At 35.2% G+C, this 24,712-nt stretch overlaps 1 protein-coding gene across 2 annotated transcripts; it reads left to right on the top strand.

Moving 5' to 3' along the window:
- The first annotated feature begins 740 nt into the window (after positions 1-740).
- On the top strand, positions 741-18,629 carry LOC100375327 (Krueppel-like factor 6). 2 transcript variants are annotated; one of them, XM_085496011.1, is made up of 3 exons: positions 741-1,066; positions 9,923-10,496; positions 14,257-18,629. In XM_085496011.1, exons 2-3 carry the CDS (start codon positions 9,935-9,937, stop codon positions 14,430-14,432), a joined length of 738 nt encoding a protein of 245 aa, XP_085352137.1. In that variant the 5' UTR covers positions 741-1,066; positions 9,923-9,934; the 3' UTR covers positions 14,433-18,629. The 2 variants fall into 2 exon arrangements, with proteins under 2 accessions (XP_085352137.1, XP_002736455.1); XM_002736409.4 differs by lacking the exon at positions 741-1,066 and adding an exon at positions 4,634-4,873.
- Positions 18,630-24,712: the final 6,083 nt, after the last annotated feature.

The following is a 24,712-nucleotide window of genomic DNA, read 5'->3' as shown; positions in this document are numbered from 1 at the left end:
CCATGGGAATCCATGGCCGTCCACATTGGCTGACGAAGATATTATGCCGTTAGCCGCTAAATGATGTCATTAAGTCGTTACGACTTCCGGCTAGTAATGCAGCGTTTTTTTCCCATTCTATCACTGTGAATATATTACCTTGTACATTTCAGGCTGTTCAAAATAAACTGTTTATTGGTGGGGGGGGGGGGATTAACCCCACATGATCCGTACCAATACCGGGTGCGTGTGTCAATGCCCTAGTACGCGAAACGCCAATTTAATCTGATATATTACGATGTTATTCGTTTCGAAACACTCGATAAAATAACTGGTACAATGTGTACAAGTACCGACTGGGTCAAGAAGTTCATGGTGGCCCGGTCACCGGCTTACGTCAACAGGCTCGTTCCGTGCGTCCAACTAAATGATGAACACGCCATTATAAATCGAATTAACCATAATTGTGTTCGTGATCAGACTTTAAATGTAAAGACTCATTAGAAAAGCAGGCGACAGTATTCTTCAAACGCCGGACGAAATTAATTATGCATGCATACGCAGTGACCGTTGTGTGTATGAACTGTGTATGTATACCACACCTAACTAACGCGTTAGTCGAACAATTTGGGCTTTTGTTCGCCGTGATGGCGTGTACGATGGATTATGGATTCGAATGTGTGAAATTTAGGACAGAGAGAGGCAACGTTGATTTGCACAACTCTCTCCCAGGCCGATGCTTACCATGTAACGGTCTTGCGTGCTGTATTTTGACGAGTTTTTCGCGGTTGATTGTTCGTGTATGCATGCCTGCACTATGTACCATTGGGACCCTCTATATAGCAGGTGGACCCGGCGTTGGGCCGCGTTCTGGCCCCGTTACCCACCGGGAATGCGTGCGTGTGTCTTACGATTACCAGATCCTGGATAGCCAATGAGATGAGGCTGGCCGAAGACGTGAGTCACTCGTCTTGTACGTCCATATATTATGAAACACCGTCTTAGAAGCATACCAACGACAACACACGACGCACATTGATCGGGGGGAAACGATGTGATTCAATGGGTGTGGTCGACAATTCCGCAGGTATTATTTTAATTTGTCTTGACAAGTAGTTTAAAATTGTGTCTTGGGGATAATTGCATAGTATGATTCAGAAAAGGGTAAAGTTGGACGTCTTTACGGAAGCCAACTCGGCGTACATATACATTGTATATAATATGACCGCCTTCCATGTGGGTGTGGTCGCATGGGACAAACAACTCTCGTTTTGCGCTATTTTTATCGTAGATCCGACGTTCAGAAATGATGAAATTTAAAGTTAACACAGTCAATTCTAAACTAACGGGTTTGTTTATTACTCCGAGTTACAGCAACTAAAAGCACGAGTTTTTGATATTGGAAGGACTCGAACTAAAAATAACACTGCCCACATGTGATATCGGAATGTGTTACGCCAACAATATAACCGGTATACGTAAGACAGGAACTATAGTACGAACCGACATCTTTCTCTGAAATGTATACACTTCGATTTTTGGAATGAAAAAATACGAATCACACAAACAAAGGCTTGAAGTATAAGGTCGATGAACCTGGTATTGATGGAGCAGTTTCCTGGAGTTCCGGTATTTTTTAGTCTAGCGCCATCTACAGTGTGATTGAAATTTGATTTTGTTTATTCGGTCATTGATATGTCGTCACAATGTGGCGAAAACTGATAACTAAAATTGCACGTATAAATTACACAGTGCTCATTTTATTTCCCAGTGTTCATAGCTTTGAATCACACGCTTGTTTTAATCTCATGCCTAGCAAGATGCCTCTACCTTAGCGAGTCTGTCATAGTTTCTCCTTATCCGAGGACGAAATAGTGGTGAAAATAAAGTCGGAACAAAATATTTATTGAATTTGCCACGTCAATTTTTCAAAGCTTTATTAAGTTTCTGAACGGGATGGATGTATGTTTGAGATCTCTGTAAACACTATAGAGAGACACTTAAAGTGGGTGGTCGCCGCGTCGCGTCCTGTTCGATATGTGACTCATAGCGGCGTACTCAACGCGTGTAAAATACATTGTTTGTTTACATGAAATTCTAACATGGGCTGCTCGACGACCACCGCCCTTTAAATCTGCCATTTTCGTGGAGCTACCCCCCCCCCCGAGAACTGAAACATACTTTGGCACAGTTTGTAAACTGTCAAAACTATTCTAGAAAAAGATACAATTTTGTGCACAGTTTTTTAAATAAATTTCGTTCAAGTTGTTAATGTTTGACTAAAAGAATGCTACAAGGTCTTGATATTTAAAAAAAATGGAACTATTATGATGTTTGTGAAACGTGTCATAATTTGAATTTCAGGTTAGTGAATTTCAAAGTTTATGTTTGAAGCGAGTCCTGCGTAAACGCGAGGTGTTATGGGTAATCAGATAACCAGAAAACAGAAACTCAGTACATGATGGTATTATACAAAAGAACAAAATACTTGTAAAATGACCACAGTGAATGTCAGAAACCTGGGGGATGTTATAAACGTTTTTATAAATATGATTTTCATAAATCAAAATGACTGTTAGTGGTCGATCATTTGAAACAGTGGGGGCGGGGGTTCTGAGCCAAAAAATGCAAGACAACGAAAAATGTTTTAAAAAAAAGACATTTCAAAACGAAAAAATGCGATGGTTGACACCATGGATCAATGCACAAATGGCATTTTGTCATCAACATGAGTTTTGATTAATCATTTTCCAATCAGGAAATACTTTATTTGAATTAGGGTTGAGCAGTCGCTTTTACTATGTCACTTTTAGCTAGTTGAGACAATGTTGATCACTCCTGAGCAATCACCAACCCGGCTATCTCAGCGAACAACAGTCAATTCAAATATTTGAAAATGAACAAAAGCTAAGGATCTGTATTAATATTTTTTTTATAAATATGTATATAAAATTTCTGCCATTCACTGTATTTTGATCGTCTCACGTTTAAAAAAAGACGCTAATTTGCATGATAATAGCAAATGCACATTTTTTTTGTCTCGGAAATTAGAACCCTGAGAGTAAAAGAATATTCTTCAGTCGAAATAAATGGAATACTGTCTTTGAAATGATTCGCATTTTGTTTAATATTATGTTCTGTTGCTAAAAAAAATGCAAAAATGGCATTATTTTGCTAAATCAAAACACCAGTCAATATGAAATTAAACCTACTGAATGTTTCTTCTTTGTTTAATTGCTGTAAAGAAATTATATTACGTTGTTTACATGTGGACATCTACATGAATATTTGTGTTTTTTTTATTAACAAATTTTAGTGGAAGAACGTTTCTAGTTTACCCTTATACACAACGGCGATTTGGAGAAAAACTCATATTTGACCATGGTGGCGCCCTTTATACGCCCGCAAAGCAGCAGCCCCGTGAACGGGTGGTGTTGGAGTAGGCCTCGGTTCATTTGGTGGAAATGTGATACGTTTGAAATATAATAATCCGGCAGATTGATTACAGCAAATAATTGTGTTTAGATGCATAAAATATGGGCACACATGTTTGTTTGGCCTTGAAACAAACGTGTTTCAGTGCTTGATCAAACTTGCATAGGCTTGCACAGTTGTTAAACGTGGGCTGTATTGACATCGCAACATGGGGGAATTATTCTGTTTGTTTCGGTATTCCCTGTAATGTATAACGTCCCTCTGGTTTTGTACCCCGAAATTGTGTGTTGTGAAAGCTGGTTTGATTTAGCAAGGCGGGGGGGGGGGGGGTGGTAATTTGATGAGGATCAAAAGAGGCGTTAATGTAGTGAGGTTGGTATGAACATGCAAGGAACTAACAGTACCAACGCTTCCATGGTGTGAAAGACATCGCGGGACGTACCGGTAGAGACCATGGTTTGTAGGTCAGTGTAGCCCCAATGGGGGATGAGTTGCCGTCGTATCGTCCGGGTATCGTTATTCAGAGGATCCGTATACCATAGGGACAATGGAGGAACTCAAAGATTAAATACAATTGTTCGCTACTATAGGAACATGTATCATATAATACTATATCGGCGATAAATCAAAGTTACTTGTATCGACAAAATAACTAAAGATTGTGCACCGCAGACGTTTGGAAGTTACGAAAGTTAACTTACTCGGCACCACTACGAGAGGTCAGGGGGTTGGCACAAACTGATTACAAGTCACGAAATGTGCTACACGGTGACTAACGTTTTCCATGTAGCTTATTTTCGTGTAACCATAGATTTAATTCTTTTTTGAGAAAATAAAATTCTGGGTTAAAAGAACATTCACCTTGTCCGAATTGAGTACGAGCATGTTTACTGGGTGACTCACGTACGGCAAATGAGAACTGTTCGCGACATCGTTGCACGGCTTTATATAGGAGGCTAAAAATAGACTGCCTTATTAACATTCTCCACTTGCCATATATGGTCACGCCATATCGCGTCTGTGCCAATCACATATACGTTGTTATAAGTTCCATTAATGGGAATCTTGGCGCGAGATGTAATCGATATTTCAATTGGCTAACGGTCCATTAGGCGCCATTTGGTTGACAATAGTCTGCTCGTCATTGGTTGGTTTTCAAAACAAGGGATGTTCATGTCATCTAACCTCATTTACATAATATAGTCCTAGGTTTACTCGCACTCGTGATCACCGCGAAGCTCTGCTCTTGTGTTCATACTCAACCTGCAACGAGTACGTGTTTTTGACAAACTGTACAAGTCTACAAAACATTCCCTATTGTAGTCCACATTTTTGTGGAGTTTTCCTAGCAGTAGAGATGGACATACTACCAAGTTCTGCAATCTTCAATGAACTTGAAGTGGTTCATAGTACTGGTTACTTCTCGGCATTGCCATCGCTCGAAGAGCACTGGCATCAAGTAAGTACGATATTATTATGCTGTCAGTTTTCCAGACTATTTGATTTTTATTTGGCATCCGATCATGCAAAATGATCAAAAATTGTTGCAGGCCATATTTGGTGTTGTGGAAGTGGTTTTTGTCGCGTTCCGGTGTGGGAAAACCACGCAATTCGCGTGATTTTTACTCACTTCCTATGGTTGTAATTTTAGCATGCGCGGTGCAGACTGAACGTATATCATGTCTGCATCGGATCATGCTGTGCGAGTGCCAACTACGATCTGAAGGCTGTTATGCCATGACTGTCATCGCAATTATTATTATAAGTATGGACGGATCGACAACGTCTGTACGTGACTTGTTTTGTACTTGGCGGAAGTACCGCCATTTCCCTATTTTTAATGGTTTCGATAATCAAAATAATGGCTCTACATGCGAAACCCGTCTTCTGAGCGTTTGCGTGGCTTCCTTATTATTACATCCCTGTCAGTCCTGTCAGTTGACTTTGAATTATTCGCTGTGCGGGCAGTATATCGAATGTTTTATTTATTACCAGTCTTCAAACAAACCTCTACGTGTTGAGAATTGATATTTTGTGAATGGCTTTGCCCGATGTCTGACTTGTTTTCCGAATCTTAATGACGAGACTGCGATGTCTAAACGTCGACTGACCCGGAAGCGGAGGTTTCAGTTTGCACGACAGAACAAGCTGTCGGAGCTCAATGACATTTCCCGAAGTCTGCTCCCGGGAGTTAGTAAAACACAATCCCTTGTCCTACATCACTGAAATAGACATACATGTCCAGCAAAGTTGGCATTCGCGATCAAAGTTGTTCTTCTTATGTGAACGTTTGGTGCGTGCGTGTGTGTGTTCAAACAGCTTCCTTGCTGACCCCATAAACAAATGCCCATATATGGATAAACAGGTCATTATGTTTTATTTGTATATTTCTCAGGCACCACGGGCGCCAGGGTACCGTAATAATTTCAAACGCACTCATAATACCGCTGTCGATCTCGGCATGATTTAACTCCGGTAGATTTGCTGGAATTTAAACGCATAAAGTCAAGAGTCTGTGAATCAATTCCAGTTCCCACATTATATATTTAACAGTGAAGAAACTGCATACCAAACATGTATTGTATCTTTAGTGTGTTTTGTCACAATGGCCTCTTGTCCTTGATTCAATCTCATGTATACACCAATAGCATTCCATTGCTCAAACTCTGCATACACAGAATGAACTGAAGCTCAAAGTTTTTCAATATGCAAAAAGCTACTGGGTTCCCATACAAGGCACCGACAATGGGAACCCCTTCAAACATAATGCTTTCTGAGCAGGTACAATTGAAATTCTGTATTCGGTGTACACAACAAGACGTGTTGGAACAGTTTCTTGACTTCTTGGCGGTACTCAAGGAGTCTGTCAGTTGTTTTTTTTTAAAGAAAAAGACTAGTCACATGGTTTTCTTGCACTTTTTAAATGTTGTGAAACAAAGTTTACAAGCAATCCAAACTGCCATTGACAGCATTTCTAACTCCTTCGCAGTTGTGAAAAAAAAAAACACTTCACACTAGTTGAAGGTTTATACAGCCCGGAAGCAGAGCTGTTGTAATCTTGTCTACTTTAATTAAGTTTAATCAAGTTTATTTGGGAGGTTTAATTGATTATATTCCAAAACTTTGCATATCCTCATTCTCTAACAGTTAACATGTAAGCTCCAATTTATCGATAGTTTTAAAAAAGAGAAAATAAACTTTCAAATAAATTTGTACCCAGTCCCCCAAACTCTAGTCAGCTATAAAAATATACACCTGTTTTATTGTGCACCTGTGCGCCTGTGCGCGAAGTGACTCTTGATTTGTAAAATCAAGAAGAAAACATTTCATCATATTGAAAGTGGCAAAAAAAAATTAATAGGATTGGGGTGACTAATAATTGGATAATAAATCAGATTACTTAATAAATCGGTTTAATCCGGTTACCGCCATCTTATGATGCAAGAAAAGAAAAACATTGTTTTTGTGGTAAAGAGAGAACCTGTTCCAGTGATTTGGAACATAGCTGTTATTAGCATAGGTTTAAAGACCACACCGTCAGGCTTGAGTAATCAGAACTGTGGCTGGGATTTTATGTGAATAGTTGTGTGACAGCTAAGGGCAGGAGATGTCATCCATTTAATCAATTGATAGTGGGAGCCATGGTTGGATGTTACAACTGTCAAAGTGTAATTTGATCGAAGGTCAGGGAAGATCTGGGGACCTTGGCTTATGCAAAATTCCTCATTGAGATTTTTTTTTTCTGTTCAAGGATTATAAATACTCATGGACATCCTGAAACACTATCTAGATTATCATAGTTATACTCTTTTTGAAAGTTTTGTTTTGTTGTTTCGATTGGTACAACTGCTGGCTTCACATGCTGTGATGGTATTGGTGCTATGGCCTACCGGTCATCGTGCATGCCCTCTGCAACATGAGCATGCAACTAACAAAAATGCAACGGGATGTCCAATTTCATAAAAATATACATCAGGATGAAAGTGACTAGGATAAGAATTTATTTAGAAATAGGGGGGGGTGCCTAAAATAGCATTGAACAAAATCGTACAAATAGCTTGTAATCCAGTGTGTTGAAAAAAATATGGCTTGAGGTGAGATATAGCATGTTAACAAAGTACCAGCAGATACGAGATAATAACACTTCAGTTTGCACAGCACGTTCAATGTAGAAACGAGCATGTATGCATGACTTCGTTGTCAGATTGGTCTACGTGAAATCTATCACACTCCTGTCCACACAGGTATGACTGGACACCTTGTTATGTTAATTGCGTAGAGTAATGCAACTATGTTTGGACAGCCTCCAAGTCTCTCTGGGTGCAACAATAATACCAATAAAGGCAATAGCTGTCGCAGCTTCCTGTATGTGTGCAACACTGGAGGTGCAATTGAATGTGGGAATGGCAGTGTGTATTGTCTGACCGCTTTGTGCGGTTGATTCTAAGTGTACTCGCCTCATACAGGTTTAATGAGGAACTAATAATTCTAAAAATGCTTGGCATTGTATATGAAGGCATTTTATTTGTCTTTAGACTCCAAATTAATGTGAAGACAACATAGTAAATATGCTGTTTGAAGTTTTATGGCCTGACCTCTTGGACTCGGAAATTTTTTATTTATGATGTTGTTAGTTGGGCCTTGGCACAGTTACTATGCTAGTCCAATCAATGCTGCAAGCAATGCCTTTACTGTAAACCACTATCCTAAAGAGAAAAAAAGAGTAACCTAGGGGGTCAAGTTTGTACATACTTAGAGTTTAATCCTGAAACTTGACAGGTGCTTGTTGTCATGCTTTCTGTAGTGTTTATCGAAAAAACATGTGCCTGTTTACAATTTTGGTCTCCTGAAATTTAACAAATATTGAGTTTCATCTAAGTATTTTCACTGGCTTTTAAAGACTGTTATCGCACAGTTGAAAAATTGATAAATTTCTGTCTGTAGCGCAGGTGTTAACACAAGTTTCTCTATTGGGGATACTGCTATCTCGGAGGGTTACACTCTCTTAGACAATGAAATCATTCATTATAAAAAAAATGTTCATTTTGTCTTTAGGGGAGGGAAGGGTACACTTAAGAGGGTGAAAGCTTTTAGTGTAGTTTTCAATTAATATCACATTAAACCTTGCCAATATTGTAATGGTATAGTCCGGTAACTGACAGGTCACAGAGGTGAAACCTCCTGATCAAGTAACAACTACTACAACAAACAGTTTTAAGTGTGGTTTTTCAGTGATGTATTATTGTATCAGTGGCTACTTTCAAAAGTATTCTGATCAGTGCAACAAGCATTGCCATATTTTTCTCTTAAATATTCTCTACATTTTGTGCATGTGAAGGAATATGAAAAAAACAAAACCTGATACAATTTTTCCTCACAAGGATGGCCAGGAGTTTATGGATGTACATTTGCTTATTAGGAATTTATTCCAATTGAACTCCTCTGTGAATGTTAATTTTCATTCAGGTACATGTATATTGGTTTCATCATGCAAAATACAGTGTACTACGTACGGTATATCTGTTCTATTAGTGGTACGTGTGCTTTCGTAAAGGAGAGATGTGTGAATGATCCCAATACGACTTCTATTATATGATCTAGTATACGGTGGTATAAGATGGTAACATCTTAGCTTGTTGTCATGGTAATTAATTGCTAAATTGGATGCTTGAATTTTGTGTAAACAACAAATGTGTTTTATGCACTCTGTAAAAATGCATATGACCCATAGCTAATAAGATGGGACAAGACATTTATAGCACTTTAATTAAGATGCTACACAGGGATTTTCATCTTAAGTGAGCACTGACGCATACCAAGTCACGGAGATGCTATTAATCACTATAAATACAATTTCTCGTATAAACTGGGAAATCGCCCTTGAGTCACTACATTCTCATTGCTTCGTAACGTTTTGCAATTTCAAAAAAAAAAAAATATGAAAATTGTTAGTTGAGCGAAAATGTTTATGGTTTTGAAATGACGAATTGAAATAACAGACGAACGTAAATTGTCATTTAATGCCTATAAGCAAATGTTGATTACAAATGAGACTGTGAGAGACTGTGCTCAATGTGTGTTCTCATCAGACTGGCTTTTCAGTTAAAACTTCATTAAAATAAACATACATCACTGTCACCTTTTTGGATTGGATAAAGTTGCTAACAACAAAAGCGATGTTTCCTAGCAACCAAGTATAATCTGTCTGTCTCTTCCTTTCCTTCTGAAAGAGAGTATGTTGTGTATAGTATGTATACATATGGTTGTCTTTCTATGAATAATTTGTTAGACTTGAGGGTTATGTCTTGCTTTAGATTAGAGCGATCAATCTTTATGATAAATGCCTTAAGTATTTTTGATTGACTGATAGGGATCGGGTTCTCCTGTGGTCTACTGGGAGGAAATTTTATGTAGTGTATAGTTATTGTCATTGTAATTTGATATTCTCATCTGCTATTTGTATCATGCTCAATATTTTATTACAACTGTGTTTCCTTTGGCCTTACAGACATGTCTGGAAATGGAGAGATATCTGAAACCCGAGCCGAAACATATACACTGCCACCAAAAGATAGAAGAACCTGAAAACCCATGGAACAAATTTATTCTGCCGTTTCAGTATAGCAGAGATGAGAAATCTGCGAATCTTAGTGATAGCGATAGTAGCGACAAACAGCTTGATACACTGAGTCTAAGTTCAACGTCTAGTATTGCATCATGGGATAGCTCAGGTGAACTTTCACCTTCGACCCCTGTGACCCCGGACCCTTTCAAGTCTGTCTTTAAACATCTTAGTAAGGTTGCAGAATCGACTTTGACCCCTCCATCATCACCCGAAAATGTAAAAGCACTGCCACAACTGGCGAGTAATTCAGTGGCAGCCTCAACAGCGGCATCAACCACATCGGCGACCTCAACGACGCGTACACAACGAGGGAGAAATGTAACTGCATCCAGACCCTTTGGGAAGAGGGCTGAATCGCCTGACAACAAACGCAGAATTCATCGGTGTCAGTTTAATGGCTGCCGGAAAGTGTATACAAAGAGTTCACATCTTAAAGCCCACCAGCGCACGCATACAGGTAAGGTCATTTAGAAATATGAAACGTCCCATGAGCATTTTCAATTACGTGCAGACAGTTGCCTTTCATATATTATAAACTGATATACGCAGCATTATGGATTAGTCATTTCATTGACCAAATCTCTTCGGCCCCATGATGGTTGATTTTCAACATAATACGAATGTATGTGACAAACGGTTGCCATGGCAATTTACATAAGCCTGCACACTCTGGATGAGTCACTGTGAAACCACAAATGTTGTAGTAATTGTTCAAACTGAAATGGATAACATTTAAACACTGACATTTTGGCACAGAGCCAAGATTCACGCATAACATTACTATACAATTTGTGTTCATATTATTATAATTCCAGCAACGTGTCTCGTGCTGCTTATATCACGTTCGTTTTTAGAGCCTTGTTTGAAATAGTATTTTTTTCTGTTTAAAAAAAAAAAAATCAAATGACATTGTATCTTCTTTAAACGCACTGTGATGGATTGGAATACTGTGGGCGACAATTCTGAATTTGTTTATAATTTCTCAACCCAAGTAAACATTCAAGGCAAATTAAAAAGAAAAATAGACCTTTTATGCACATGGTTTTGCGACCTGACAAAATTCAATATTTTTGTTTTGAATTGTTTGTTGTGTTTTTTGTTCAACATTTTGATATATCAGTAAAAAATTGTGTATATTTGGTCCAAAATTTACAAAAAAAATGTAAAAAAATATGTAAAAATGTTACATAAACAATTTGGTAGGAAAAGGGTTAAAAAAAAATGAATGCAAGACATTTTATGATTAAGTGAAATAAAATGGAAATGTTTCTAAAATTAATAGTCCTATGCATGTGTATTGACACATAATCCATAATCGTGTGTTAATATTTTCTGTTATGTCAACAAAGTGGTATCCATTGTTTACTAATTGCTTAATCTGCGAAAGGTCAATTGTGTAGAGGTCAACAACTCTGTCCTTTTTTTTTGTCAATTTTCTATTTATTCAACAGCTGACAGGATACTCAAATTGTTGTTTTTTTCGGTTAATCAGTATCAAATTTTAAATTATTTGTGATTTTACCAAAAAAGAATCTATAAAACGTTTACAATATTTATTTAGTAATTTAATTAGTATTCAGAAAGAAGGATTTGCCATGAGTAGTGTCGCGACTACTGACAAAAAAGTATCAATAATTTGGTAAAATTTTTGTGTTTTTTTATGTATTTTCTACTGTTAGTTTTTGACCAAATGAACACACTGATGTCTTGATCAATATATTTTGAAAAAATATTCAATAAATGATAATTTATTTCAGGGTATATAGAATAATGAACATATCTGAGTATTGAAAAAAATAAAAATAAAAAAAAAATTATAAATTTTTGAAAAACGTAAAATTACTATATTGGTTCTGATTGATATGTATGTGTATATTAGCAACCTATACCTGTGAACCATTTTTAACCAATAATATAATAAAATAAAATAGAAAAAATTATTAAAAATTTGTTTTCAAAAAATTTGGTAGATTCTACTTTCTCTCTGTGGCATCTGACATTTGAGCTGTAATAATTTAGTTAGTTACCTGTGCTGTGAGATTCAGTTGCCATGGCTACCAAATAAATTTTTAAAAAAGGTGACTGGTCATTGAACTTATATGTATGTGTGTGAAAAGCTAATTTGTTATCCAGGATGGCGTCATATCGTTCTGACTCACTAAAGCATGTCCTTGCTTAATGTATTAAGGAATTCTGATTTGTATTGTGCAGTTTTTTTTTTTTCTGATTGAACAGAATTACCATTCATCAAATACGGAACTGTATGAATGTCAGAAACAGGCTGACATTGCAGTGACCCCTTAAGATACCCATCAATGATATCCGATGTATTACAATAACACAGGAAGTTAGGGTCACTTGCTGCTATGGCTATGATTATTTTGATTAAGATAAGGGGGCTTGCACCTGTCGCTGCATAATTATGGAGTTCATTCAACAGGTTGTCTTTCCAGGGTTTAGTGAAATGAATGCCAACAATATACATATGCTGGTGGGTGGTTTTGCATACCATACTGTTGTCGTAATGGGACTATAAAATTAATAATTAGCTGAAGAATTTTTCCAATATCTCTGATGTTTTGAATTAAGTTACTAAAACACTGAACAGGGTGCTAGCTGAAATTGACTCAAATAGGTAGTTCAATTATATGCAATGCAATTGAAAAAAAATAATAATTGTTTTTAAATTATAATATTCACAGTATGCAAATAAAGACTAGGGATAGAATATTTTTGGCAATTAATTGGAAGACAACATTTTCTATTATTTATTATTCAAATATTAACACATTGTACATCTGTGAGCTAATTGAAAGTTTAACTGGGGCAATGATAAAAAAATGTTTACTTGTTAATTTTTTCATTTTTTGGTGGTTGAAATTTATTATAATTGAAATTGATAGAAATTTCTTATAAATGAAATTATTGACAGCTGTTACAAAATAAATAATACGATTATTAACAGAATAATTTAAGCATTTTTAGACTTATTCATATTTCAACGGCTAATGAACTCGTTTATAGTATGCTCATGAATATTCATGAGTTTTATTTGTTTAGTCATATTTATGACTAAGCATGTTGTCATTAGATACTCAAACTTGTCCTTGAAAGTATGGTAAAAAAAAATGTTATTGATGAGTAATTTATGCAAATAGGTTATATGACATCAATTACTTGATTAACTTGTCAAACTCCTCTATGGTTGTAGTTTGTTGATTTGATCGTAGATTATTTGCAATTACTTTTTTTTTTGTGTGAAGACACAGCGAAACCTTATTGATTCAGATTTTGTTTGTCAGTATGAGTAATGACTGATGAAATAATTGAAAAGATATTTTGATTGTGATAATGGTGTAGTAAAAATAGTTTCCTTTCAGTTAGAACAATGCTTTATTCTTTTTATTTATTTTTGTGTACACGTTCTGACCCAGAAATAAAATTAATCCAATAATGTACCATTAGTATTGATGAGTAAGTTTTATTTTTATACATTTTTAAAGAATACATATTGTATACATAATGCATTAGTGACATCTATAATTAATACTTGTCCCACATGTCTATTATTACCCAATCACAGTGCTCTATTTTGTCCCACATGTCTATTATTAACCAATCACAGTGCTCTATTTTGTCCCACATGTCTATTATTACTCAATCACAGTGCTCTATTTTGTCCCACATGTCTATTATTAACCAATCACAGTGCTATATTTTAATTATAAATGTATAGAAGTATTGATTTAGAAGAAAATGTGGTGAATGGTCAATATTCGCTAAAATAATCAATTACTTAATTTTAACCATTTTTGTAATGCAAGTTATTTTCTGTTTTTATGTAAATTGAAAAGTGATAAAAAAAAAAAAAATCCAACATAAAACTGACAACAAATCTGAATAATACTGTCTGTAGTTCAAGTAGAATACCATTTAGTCAATCCACTGGCTGATGGTGAGATTGAAGACTTGATAGACTCGTAAAAATGCCGGAAATTTGACTTTCAACAGTAACTCACTTGGGTGATTAAAAGTCTATGTAGAGATGCAATCTTGTGCCCAAATAAGGGCATTTTATTTCCAAATATCGACAGTTGAATGTAAATTATTTCTAGATAAGGGGTAAGATATTGTTTGTTAATACTGTCTAAATATATGGTTGATAGATTATTTATATTAATATTATCACTAATCAAAATTTATGATTTATATTGCAGGAGAAAAACCTTACAAATGCTCATGGGAAGGCTGTGAATGGAGGTTTGCCAGATCTGATGAACTTACACGACACTACCGAAAACACACGGGCGCCAAACCATTTAAGTGCAATCATTGTGACAGATGTTTTTCACGATCCGACCACCTTGCGCTGCACATGAAGAGGCATCTTTAGATCATTGCCAGCGACCATAGCAACAGTCGAATGTTGCCACGACTCGTGTAAGCAGGTGAATCATGCCCGGTGAAGGGTCAAAGGCCAGTAACTGAAAGCCATGAATGATACAGAGGTGAAGTTCGCGCACGCAGGACACGAGATAAAAAAAATTGAATGTGAATGTTTTAAATTTGTATTTGTACAAGAATTGTTTCTTGGTTTGGTGTCTCGAACACTGTCTCGGGAAAATTGTGGGCAACGCACAAATTTTTTTCTGCACATGCCAAAATGTTGAGTGGCCTGACCAATGTTATTTCGTGGACCTCTATGTAAAGATGTTGGTCTGTTAAATACTTTTTTTTTTCATCTGGGGAGAAACTCCAACACTGAAATATTAAACAGGGCAAAACGAGCGTATGTATGAAAATGATTTTGAAAGTAGAAATTGTGTATTTCACACTCTATGTTGATAGGTAAGGGGATAAAAAAAAAATCAGGAATGAAGGTTGTGGTTTCCATGGAAACAGATTCCAAAGGAACGAGGATGAAACACTCCATTGGTTATTTGAATACGCATGATGTGCAGAATTTTAAACAGAATTTAATTCAAAGTACGAGCAAAAATTGTCTTCGTTTATGGCTGTTATTTATTACATAACATTCAAATCCAACTAAAGAGTTATGAAGCTAAATTTAGAATATTATTCTGGCATGAGGCTGTCTAGGGGTGAAAAAAAATAAATTGTATGTTGCTGCAACATATGTTCACAAATAAAGAGGGAGATTCTATTATTTGGAAGGGGTATTTAATACTCAATGCTGTGTTTCAATTTTGTTAGGAAATGGACATTGCTTGAATAATTGTTAATATGTAATTAATTTATGCTGCTGGTTTTGCATATTGTATAATTTTTTTTTTTGATCCATTGCGATCTTATTTCTTATAAATTTTACTAATTTACCTTAGTTTCATTTAATCACCTAAAATATTATAGTTGAAAAATAATTTCATTGACCTTCTCATCCCTACATAGCTCATATTGGAATGGTCCATTATGCAGATTCCTTGGATATCATTTGATGTGTCTGGACATACCATTATTTGTAGGGTATGATTTGTTGATGTGTTTTGGACATATCATTATTGGGAGGGATGAGTTGGTTATTTTTGTGGGTGACAGAACAGAGGCTGTGTTTTGTTTATGAGGGATGTCTTCTCTGGAAGGAAGTCTATTTCCTGGCTTTCAAAATGTTTATAATAGTGCAAAGAAAAAAAATTCATTTGACTGCAGTCAAAGCAGGTGAAATTGACACTGATGTGTCAAGTCCATGAAAATTTAATTCAATTTTTGAGTGCCTTTTTCAGCTATTATTCAATTCACGCTAAAAACCACTGCCAAATTGAAAAGCATTTTTCTGTACAATTTTTTTTTATTTTAGTCCATCCACTGTGAAAAACAAATCTTTATTTCGTTCAGTTAATTTCGTTGTATGTTTTTGACAGCATCAAAGAATATGGCACTAGACAGACAAATTTCAATGTAAAAAGTTCTTGCTCTCATTGCCAGCATTTTTTCCTGCCAAAGACTGTTCAGTTATTTTTATATTTTTTTTTATAAGTTTTCCCCCTTTACCCTAATTTGGATGCAGACTGAAAACGTTTGCTGTGGTATTTATACTTGCTTGAAAAAATAATGTTGTAGTATATCATAAAAAGTCAGAAAAAATCGTTTATCAAAGACCATATTGTATTAACACGGCTATCAAAACCTCAAAATAAAATAGAGATAAGTGGAAATGTTAGGGTTATTTACTATTTAGACAAGTTTTTTAACCTGTTAAATTCTTTCTTGATGAGTAATGGAAGACCGAAATAAACATAAAAGCTTTAGTGTGAAAAGGGCTATTTAATTACCCCCTCCCCCCTTTTTTTTTTTGCTTGGACCAAGATTCACTTGTTTACTCATACCTATATTCAGCTTAGATCTGTACAATAGTTGGCAGCCTTGCATGAAATCTTCATACAAAAAATTCATTCACGTGGAACAAATGAAAAAAAAAAGTCAGACTTTTTTTTTTTTAACAACTTCTGAAGGATTGCTTGCTTTTAAATGTTTGTTGATGATAAAAATTTTCATTGCCGCCCCCTCATTACATTCCAAAGGTACAGCCTCTGTTTTAATAATCCCACAAAACTCCTTACTAGAACAAAGTGGTGGTTGTTTGGTGAGAAACATAGTTAAAAGCACTTTTCTTAATGTACTGAGATGTCAAAGTACACTGGAGTACACACGGATAGAAATTAATGTCCCAAAAGGAAAGTTTCTCTGGTTTTCTCACTTTTGATCTGTGATTGGCTGCTGCTTATCACTAACATAATGATCATGTGATCTGTTCCAACCAATCAAATTACTTTGTTCTATAGAAGGACTGATTTATGTAGTTCAGCAAAAATTTATTAAGACAATCTTTTTTTTTTTTTTGCATTATCAAGAAGCAGCTGGTCTGCAAAAATTTAATAATTTGTTGAAAAACAACTTTACCAGTATTATGTTTAGAAAGGGGTGTTTGTCTGTTTCAATAGTATGGTGGAGAAAATGTACATTTATTAGTTATGTATGGATCTTCAATTTTACAGGTGTAATTTTCCAGTTAAAAGGAAATTCTGAACAGATATGAAAGCATTATGTCTGGTATCAAAACAAATTTAAAACTAACTATTTCAGTTAGTTGTTAAACAATTTGGACTCTTGTGGGGGAAATAAGATTTCGGGGAAAAAAAAAATATTTTCACCAATGCCCTGGGTTATATGCAGTTCATATGAACTGGGTGATAGGATTCTTTTTTGTGCAAGACCAATTTTTATTATTGATGCAATATTTTGAGCTAAAAAACGCAATCTCCACCGTAGCACACATCCATTCCCCATGATCTAGAACCGATTCTCATCCCTGGGCAAAAGTTGGAAAGTTTTTTCCCCGTACTATTGAAACAGACAAACTTTGCATGTTAGCTGTTTAAACAGTGCAATGTATATTTCATTTAGCATAAAACGATAAAAAAAACACTTCGTTAATTTTTTTTTTCTAAAGTAAAAAATGAAAGTATTCTCAGAATTTTATTTCATTCCATGATGGGGGTACACACATTTCAAGTTTTCTAAGCACTCAAGTACGTTGACAAAAAACAGGTGTAATCAAGATTCTTTTCAAGTTTTAACGTTAAAAAAAAGACAAATCAAGAGCATGTTTATTGTAATTTGTAAAGTTTAAATTTCTATTTTTGTTACTTTTAAAAGTGGTTCTTTCACTTTTTCCTACTTTAGATCTTTAAAGATATGTGCATAATTTGCATATGATTGGGGAAACATTCCCCCGCTGTATGCTTAAACATTAAGAAAGGTTAAGGGAACTGGTCGCAGATGAATTGTTCTTTTGCCAGTCAGTCAGGCTTTCACTTTGTCACCGGAGGGCGTCAATTCTTAGGTGGCATTCATTGTTAGCGATGACGGAGTGTAAACAGTAGAGTTAGATTAAAATCCTACCTACCACCGAATATCAAGTGGAATATTCCACAGGTTTTATAATGATAATCATGGAACTTTGTACGATTCTATGGGGAGGTGAGGTTAAAGTTTTCTCCTCCAGGTCTTGTTGTATGTGTTAGACTTTTAAAAATTAGGTGATTTGTTCAAAAGTAATGTCTTTTCTATGTCCAAAGGTCCAAAATCAAATCCATCTGGCCCAAACTGAAATAAGTACTTCGTTGAAAAGAAAGCATATTCCAACTGCTTTGCCAATTTAATACACATCCTAAAGTGCCTCTGATTTTTGGACCCTGTTTACCAAACTGAAATCTACATGTTGTCTCTCTCTGTACAGTGCATGTGATTGTTTCAAGTTGTATGTGTCAATTGAATGTCCCTTGAATTCAGGGATGAACCAAACACCGAATGTAGGTGTGCGTTCTCCATGGTGTCTGTTCAACCTGTGTGACAGTTTTTATTATGTTCTGTCTATTCATTCGGTAATTAAGATTGATTATCTTAAACTGTCAAATGTAAAGTATTTTTTTTTTTTACAGTATCTACTTTTTGCATGTAAAGTTCAGTCGCCTTTTCACTTACTCATTGTATATATGGTACTTTGATGGTGTACATATACATATCTCTAAAAATGCTCAATAAATAAAAAAAATGGCTTGTAAAAAAAAAATTTATGTTTGCACTTTATGTTTGAGTATGGGAGAGATTTTTAATATGTGGAGGTACCTAATTTGCATATCAGTGTGCAGCTCTTGACTACTGTAAAACATGTTTAAATAGCTACATGCCATTTTAGAGAATTTGACTCCATGCATAAATTAACTGAATCTTAATTTAGCTAAAATTCCAACAATCTCATTCTGAGAATATACTTTATTTTAAATTAGTGACATCTTGAATTAGCAAAATGCTAAATTAGCTAAATTAGCTAAAATAACATGCTAGCTAAAAAGACCCGTTTTACAGTATTGTTATTAGCGTGGTTTGTACATCATAATGCTATTGTGTTGATGTCTTCGATATTCCTAAATGTCATGGGCATTTTATCAATTTAGGCATTGAGATGATGTGATGGCTTCTTAAATTCAAGTTCTGATATTCATAAGTACCGATAAATCAGAACTTTAACATTGAGGTATGTACATTCATATAGACAAAAAACTTCATTGTCGAACTGTTCTTGCAACAAACCTGAAAATGTTTTACCCAATCAATGTATATTGTTGAGTTACGTACTGGCCTCAACCCTCTTAATACCTAAATGGTTTGTTCATTTCTATTTTCTGTTGTGACCCATTGTGAGGCATGAAAACAAAGGCCACCAGTTAAAGTAATTAAAGTTAACACATGAATTAATATTCTCAATACCACATCTAATACAAGTACTTAGTATCATTTATTGTATGGTGGATCAGTAAAACACATCTTGTTTTGACCATTGGCACTCACTACACCTGTCATATACATAAGTGTATGGGTGCTACTAATACACAGATTATGGTCTGTGGCCAGAAATACATTCTGTCAAATATGGTATTAGCTGCTAATACACAGAATATGGTTTGTGGGCAGTGAAACAATTTGTTAAATGCAGTAATACGATTTCCAGTCAGAATCAACATTTCAGTGATTATGGAGTCAAAAAACATGACAAATTCTATCTCCACCCCCAAGAAAATGAATGATTGAACTCTTTCAATTGCCCAACAAATTAGAACCACAAAAATACAATAATTAAGTACAGTCTCAAGTTCAGCTCTTAAATCGAGAAAGATCAACATTTTTGACTCTATCACAGATGCATAACATAAAACTCAATCATAGTGGCCTGAAAATAAGTTGCTAGATATTTTGCCATTTGAAAATAACAGATGGTGCCAGGCAGCCATGCAAAATATAAAACAGGATATTGCAACCTGAATTTTTAGTTTAACAGTGCTCAAATGTGACATTGGTTTAATCTCTACAGCATGTAGTAGTTTACTTTATCTGTTTATCTAAACAGTACAAAAGCCAGAATTCCTAATATGGACTCAGGTAGGACACGCACAATTTGTTCCCTGGAATGTGTGAAAAGTCCCTAGCTATGTCGTCATAACAACCCCCTGCAAAAACATGGCAACATCAACATTTTTTGGTTGAGAATTTTAAATATTACTTGAACTGACAAGAGTTTGAGGTATTGTGGGTACCTGCACTAATAAAGCTGTTTGTCATTGCCATGTTTTGACGTCTGATGTATGCTCTGTACTGTCATTGGTTAAAAAAAACCCACACAGGCTGTGGTGTGGCAACTGGACAAATAGTGTTTGAAGCATGTACATTTCATGGGCTGGCCTGGAAGTTCAAACATTGATTTCACTAAGTGATATTGTTATCTGGTGATCTCACACATTGTACAGACTGGAAACTATAGTCCTTCAATCAGAACCAACGAGTGGAAAAGACACACCTAAAATGAGGGCCAAATTTACCAACAAAGTTGATATTCGCCTCATAATGCTATTTCGGGACCACTTGGTGATTTTCATTTAAAATACGCGGATGATAATATTTTCTGATATATCAATGAAAATTATTGCAGTATGCCTGGTCTTTGAAATGCAAGGTATTTTGGACATATTTGCGTGGTTACCCATAATTTGCAAAATATCGGATAGCAACCGTTGTCTTGGATGTGTCTCAGATACCCATCATTCATTGCAATCCCATGAGGGAGAATGTCATTTGGTTACTCATATAATCAGATGCAGGATATTGCTTAGCAACCATACCCATAATGCATTGCAATTCCTAGATGTTGCAGGGCATGTTGCCTTGTATTTTGGTGAAACTGATATTAAGACGGGGATAGTGAAAAACTCTGAGTAACACTTAAACCCCAGTGACATTCAAAAACGCTGAATCTTTGATCAAAGATGCTGTAAAAATGACTGTTTGATCTTTTCGTAAATGAAATATTCATCGTTGATTACGAACGTTATTTGCCAGACGTTTGTCATTTTTACTGATCCGTCAGTAATTAATGTTGTACAAATGTAATTTGATAATTGCTAAAAAAAAAAAATTCATCCTTCAATTTCCCATAATGCATTTTACTTGTCATCACACATTTAATCTTGCTTTTGTGGATTCGTCTCACCTGGCGTTGATGACAATGACAAGAGTCTATGAATACTGATTTACTGTCAGTTAAATCCATCAATACTCTCTGTAACCATGACGATAAAGACACCTTATAATGTGAACTTAAAATACAAACTTGACAGATACCTAATTTATCATCTGTAACCCTAATAGTTTTATGGAGTATGGTCTGAAATCAGTATATGTTGGGGAGGCCTTTTATTCTGAAAAAAATGCTTAAAAAAAACAGTTTCCTTTTCTGATTTAGTTTTAGTGGGTATTATTTATATTCGGTCATTTAGTTAATTTGTACTTGTTACAATGTGTGCTAATGTATGTTTGTGACCTTTATAGTACAGGAGTCAATTTATAGTGAAATCGACCATTTGTAGGTTTCTGAGATGCTTGATATATATTCTGTATGATTCAATACGTCAGTGGCTAATAGGCTCGTTTACAATTGGTTCATGATGACGAAGGCGGCTGCTGGCTCACAGAAAACAACTACACGTACGTATCGCATAATTTTAAATTCCATTCAAACATTTACCAGCCAAGCAGTTGTGTGAAAGACCATGTTTTCCAAAACAGACACTGAAATATATGTACTGTTAAACAGTATACAAATATAAATATCTGGACATATGTGTAAATGTGAAAAGATTCCTACATAACCCCCCCTCCTCCCCCATTTCAAATTGTCAACCATTTGAGTTTTGGACGAAGATTCTTCATGGATTCTAATTTGCTGACCAAAATTATGCGCATACTAATCTTCAGTGCAAGGATTTGCAATGGATGACAGTATATAGGAATAAAAAAACAAAAAAATCTGTAATTCAAAGCCCTGAATAGGTGTTTGTGTACAAATATGGACTAAAACATGGCAAGTTTGGAGAGTTTTCTCAATGATTTCTGATTGTAGGATACCTTTTATAAAGTGTGATCATGGTTACAGATACATATCTCCTATATCCACACATTTATTCATCAACTGATCCAATCTCTACTAAAGTGCAACTATTTAGGTGAGGCGCAAAGAATGTGACGTTATTGATAAACCAACCCAGAATTTGGACGCCTGTGACAAAGGTCATTCAAAGGTCAAGTAATATTACACATTCCAGAAATAAATATTTGGATATGTTCACATATTTGCACCAGAAAATATAAATAAAATTATGTGTTATCAACAGCTATATTTTTTATTTTGAAAATAACAAGCATTGACATATGCACTAAATAGAACATTCTTGCCAAAACTTTGGTGTAAACTATTTTATTTTAATTTTGGTGACAATTCAGGCCACATCTACATGCAGAATGGGGCCAAACAGCTTACCTAACTAAGTCTTAACATTTCTAAAGAGGCAGGAAAAATTACTCAATTTACAGAGGTGTTCAGTTTACAGAAGTGTTTTGTATACACTGAGATCTGTATAAACTGAATACTACATAGTGCTGGGAAATTGGTCAATCTACAGAGGTGTTCAGTTTAGAGAAGTGTTTTGTATACACTGAGACCTGTCTAAACTGAATACTACATAGTGCTGGGAAATTGGTCAATCTACAGAGGTGTTCAGTTTAGAGAAGTATTCTATATACACTGAGACCTGTCTAAACTGAACACTACATAGTGCTGGGAAATTGGTCAGTTTACAGAGGTGTTCAGTTTAGAGAAGTATTCTATATACACTAAGACCTGTCTAAACTGAATACTACATAGTGCTGGGAAATTGGTCAATCTACAGAGGTGTTCAGTTTAGAGAAGTATTCTATATACACTGAGACCTGTCTAAACTGAATACTACATAGTGCTGGGAAATTGGTCAATCTACAGAGGTGTTCAGTTTAGAGAAGTGTTTTGTATACACTGAGACCTGTTCAAACTGAACACCAATAAGTGCTGGGAAATTGGTCAGTTTACAGAGGTGTTCAGTTTAGAGAAGTGTTCTATATACACTGAGCTGGACCAACATTTTGCAAATTTTTAAAAATTTCTTCCTCAATTTTGGCTGAATCTACATTACATTGAAGAAAAAAAAAAGATTTCATAAAGTTTTAACAAGTACGATAAACTTCTTCACTGTGTTCTGACAAATTAAAGTTACTAGACTGGTAAAAATAGCTAATAAAAAGTGTACGTATAAATGACAGAACCACAAAGTATAAAATATTCATAGCTCAAGCAAATTTAGTCATAGTGAAAAAAAATTACAAAAGCGCCTAGAGATAATACATGGGTCAATAGATAGGTATGAAGAATGCTCTAAACCTATCTGTTTGTTAAAGCCATGTATCTGCAAAAGGCAGCTTTTTTTGTTGAGCCGTACTGCCTCAGGCAGGAAAAACCTTTTTCATTCTGACAGTACTGTGACAAACCTAACAAATGAAAGCGCAATGGGTGCATGTGATGAATTCAGTTAAACGATGAGAATGACATTTATTTCTAACTTAATTGATGTGGTAGGAATGGAATGGAATGTCATACGGACATTTATTGTTAAAAAAATACAACGAATTGTTAACTGAGATGATTTATGTATAGGTACCATTTTTTCTGAAATGATTATGGTACATTATATTGGGAACCTTTTGAAATAGACCCTCCCAGTTTTGTTTACAATGCATGTAGACTATTAGTTGGCGAAGACATATACATGTATACCCCCAGCCACGATGCATAGCAGGTATGTGACATATACTTGGCTAAATGGAAGAGGAACTGCATTTTTTTAATAGTTTCAAACTTATATATATATATATATATATATATACCATATAAATCGCAAGCTTTTCGGTTGTAAACTGATTTTATTTTGTTGCATAAGCCGGCGAAAATCATATAATTATGGAGTAGTGAGACTTTTGTGAAATTTTAAATTTGTTTTTGTGAATGCCTTTTAATAGATCTTACACGCAAATGATTGCTGATGAGATCTTCTTGAGAGAGTGATCAAGAGACTTGTTTTTCCCCCTCAAATAGCATTCCATTTTTTCATCATCATTGTTTGTCCCTTGATCTTTGTAACAATAGCATTCAGGAATGTTGCACATCCCACCCCCCGAGCACCTGTAAGATACAAACAAGATCAATAGATTTGAAGCATACACAATTACTAAAACTTTAATTTGATTGCTCTGTAGGAGCAATACAATCAATTTTAGATCAGTTTTAACTTTCAATTATTCATGAGTCTGAGAATAAATTTCATTGGAATTATCCATCACTTTTAGGAAGTAATTTTCCATTTACCAAATTTTTGCTCTAAATTTAAAAACAAAACAAAAAACGATTGAATCTTCAATGCAATTTTGCATAATTTTAGCACAAAAATGTATGACATCCACTGTGCGCTGAGCTGGGATCGAATGCAAATAAATCAAATGCAAATGAATTAAAAAATACAATTTTACGAGAATTATTTTAATAGCAGAGGATGTTGTTCTGTGATTGATCTGTTGGGATCTATATTTCATTAATCAAAAAATATTAAAATTTTGTTCTATGAATTTTATGGCCTCAACTGTTATCAGTTTTGGTCAGGCCACAATTGGGATTTAATTAGGTGAAAGGTCAAAGTAAATTACAGACAACTACTAAAGGTGATATTTGGTTATATACAA

This window comes from Saccoglossus kowalevskii, chromosome 22 (genome assembly GCF_978046115.1).
Source record: "Saccoglossus kowalevskii chromosome 22, keSacKowa6.1, whole genome shotgun sequence".
Taxonomy (NCBI): domain Eukaryota; kingdom Metazoa; phylum Hemichordata; class Enteropneusta; family Harrimaniidae; genus Saccoglossus; species Saccoglossus kowalevskii.
This window is presented reverse-complemented; position numbering and strand designations above follow the sequence as displayed.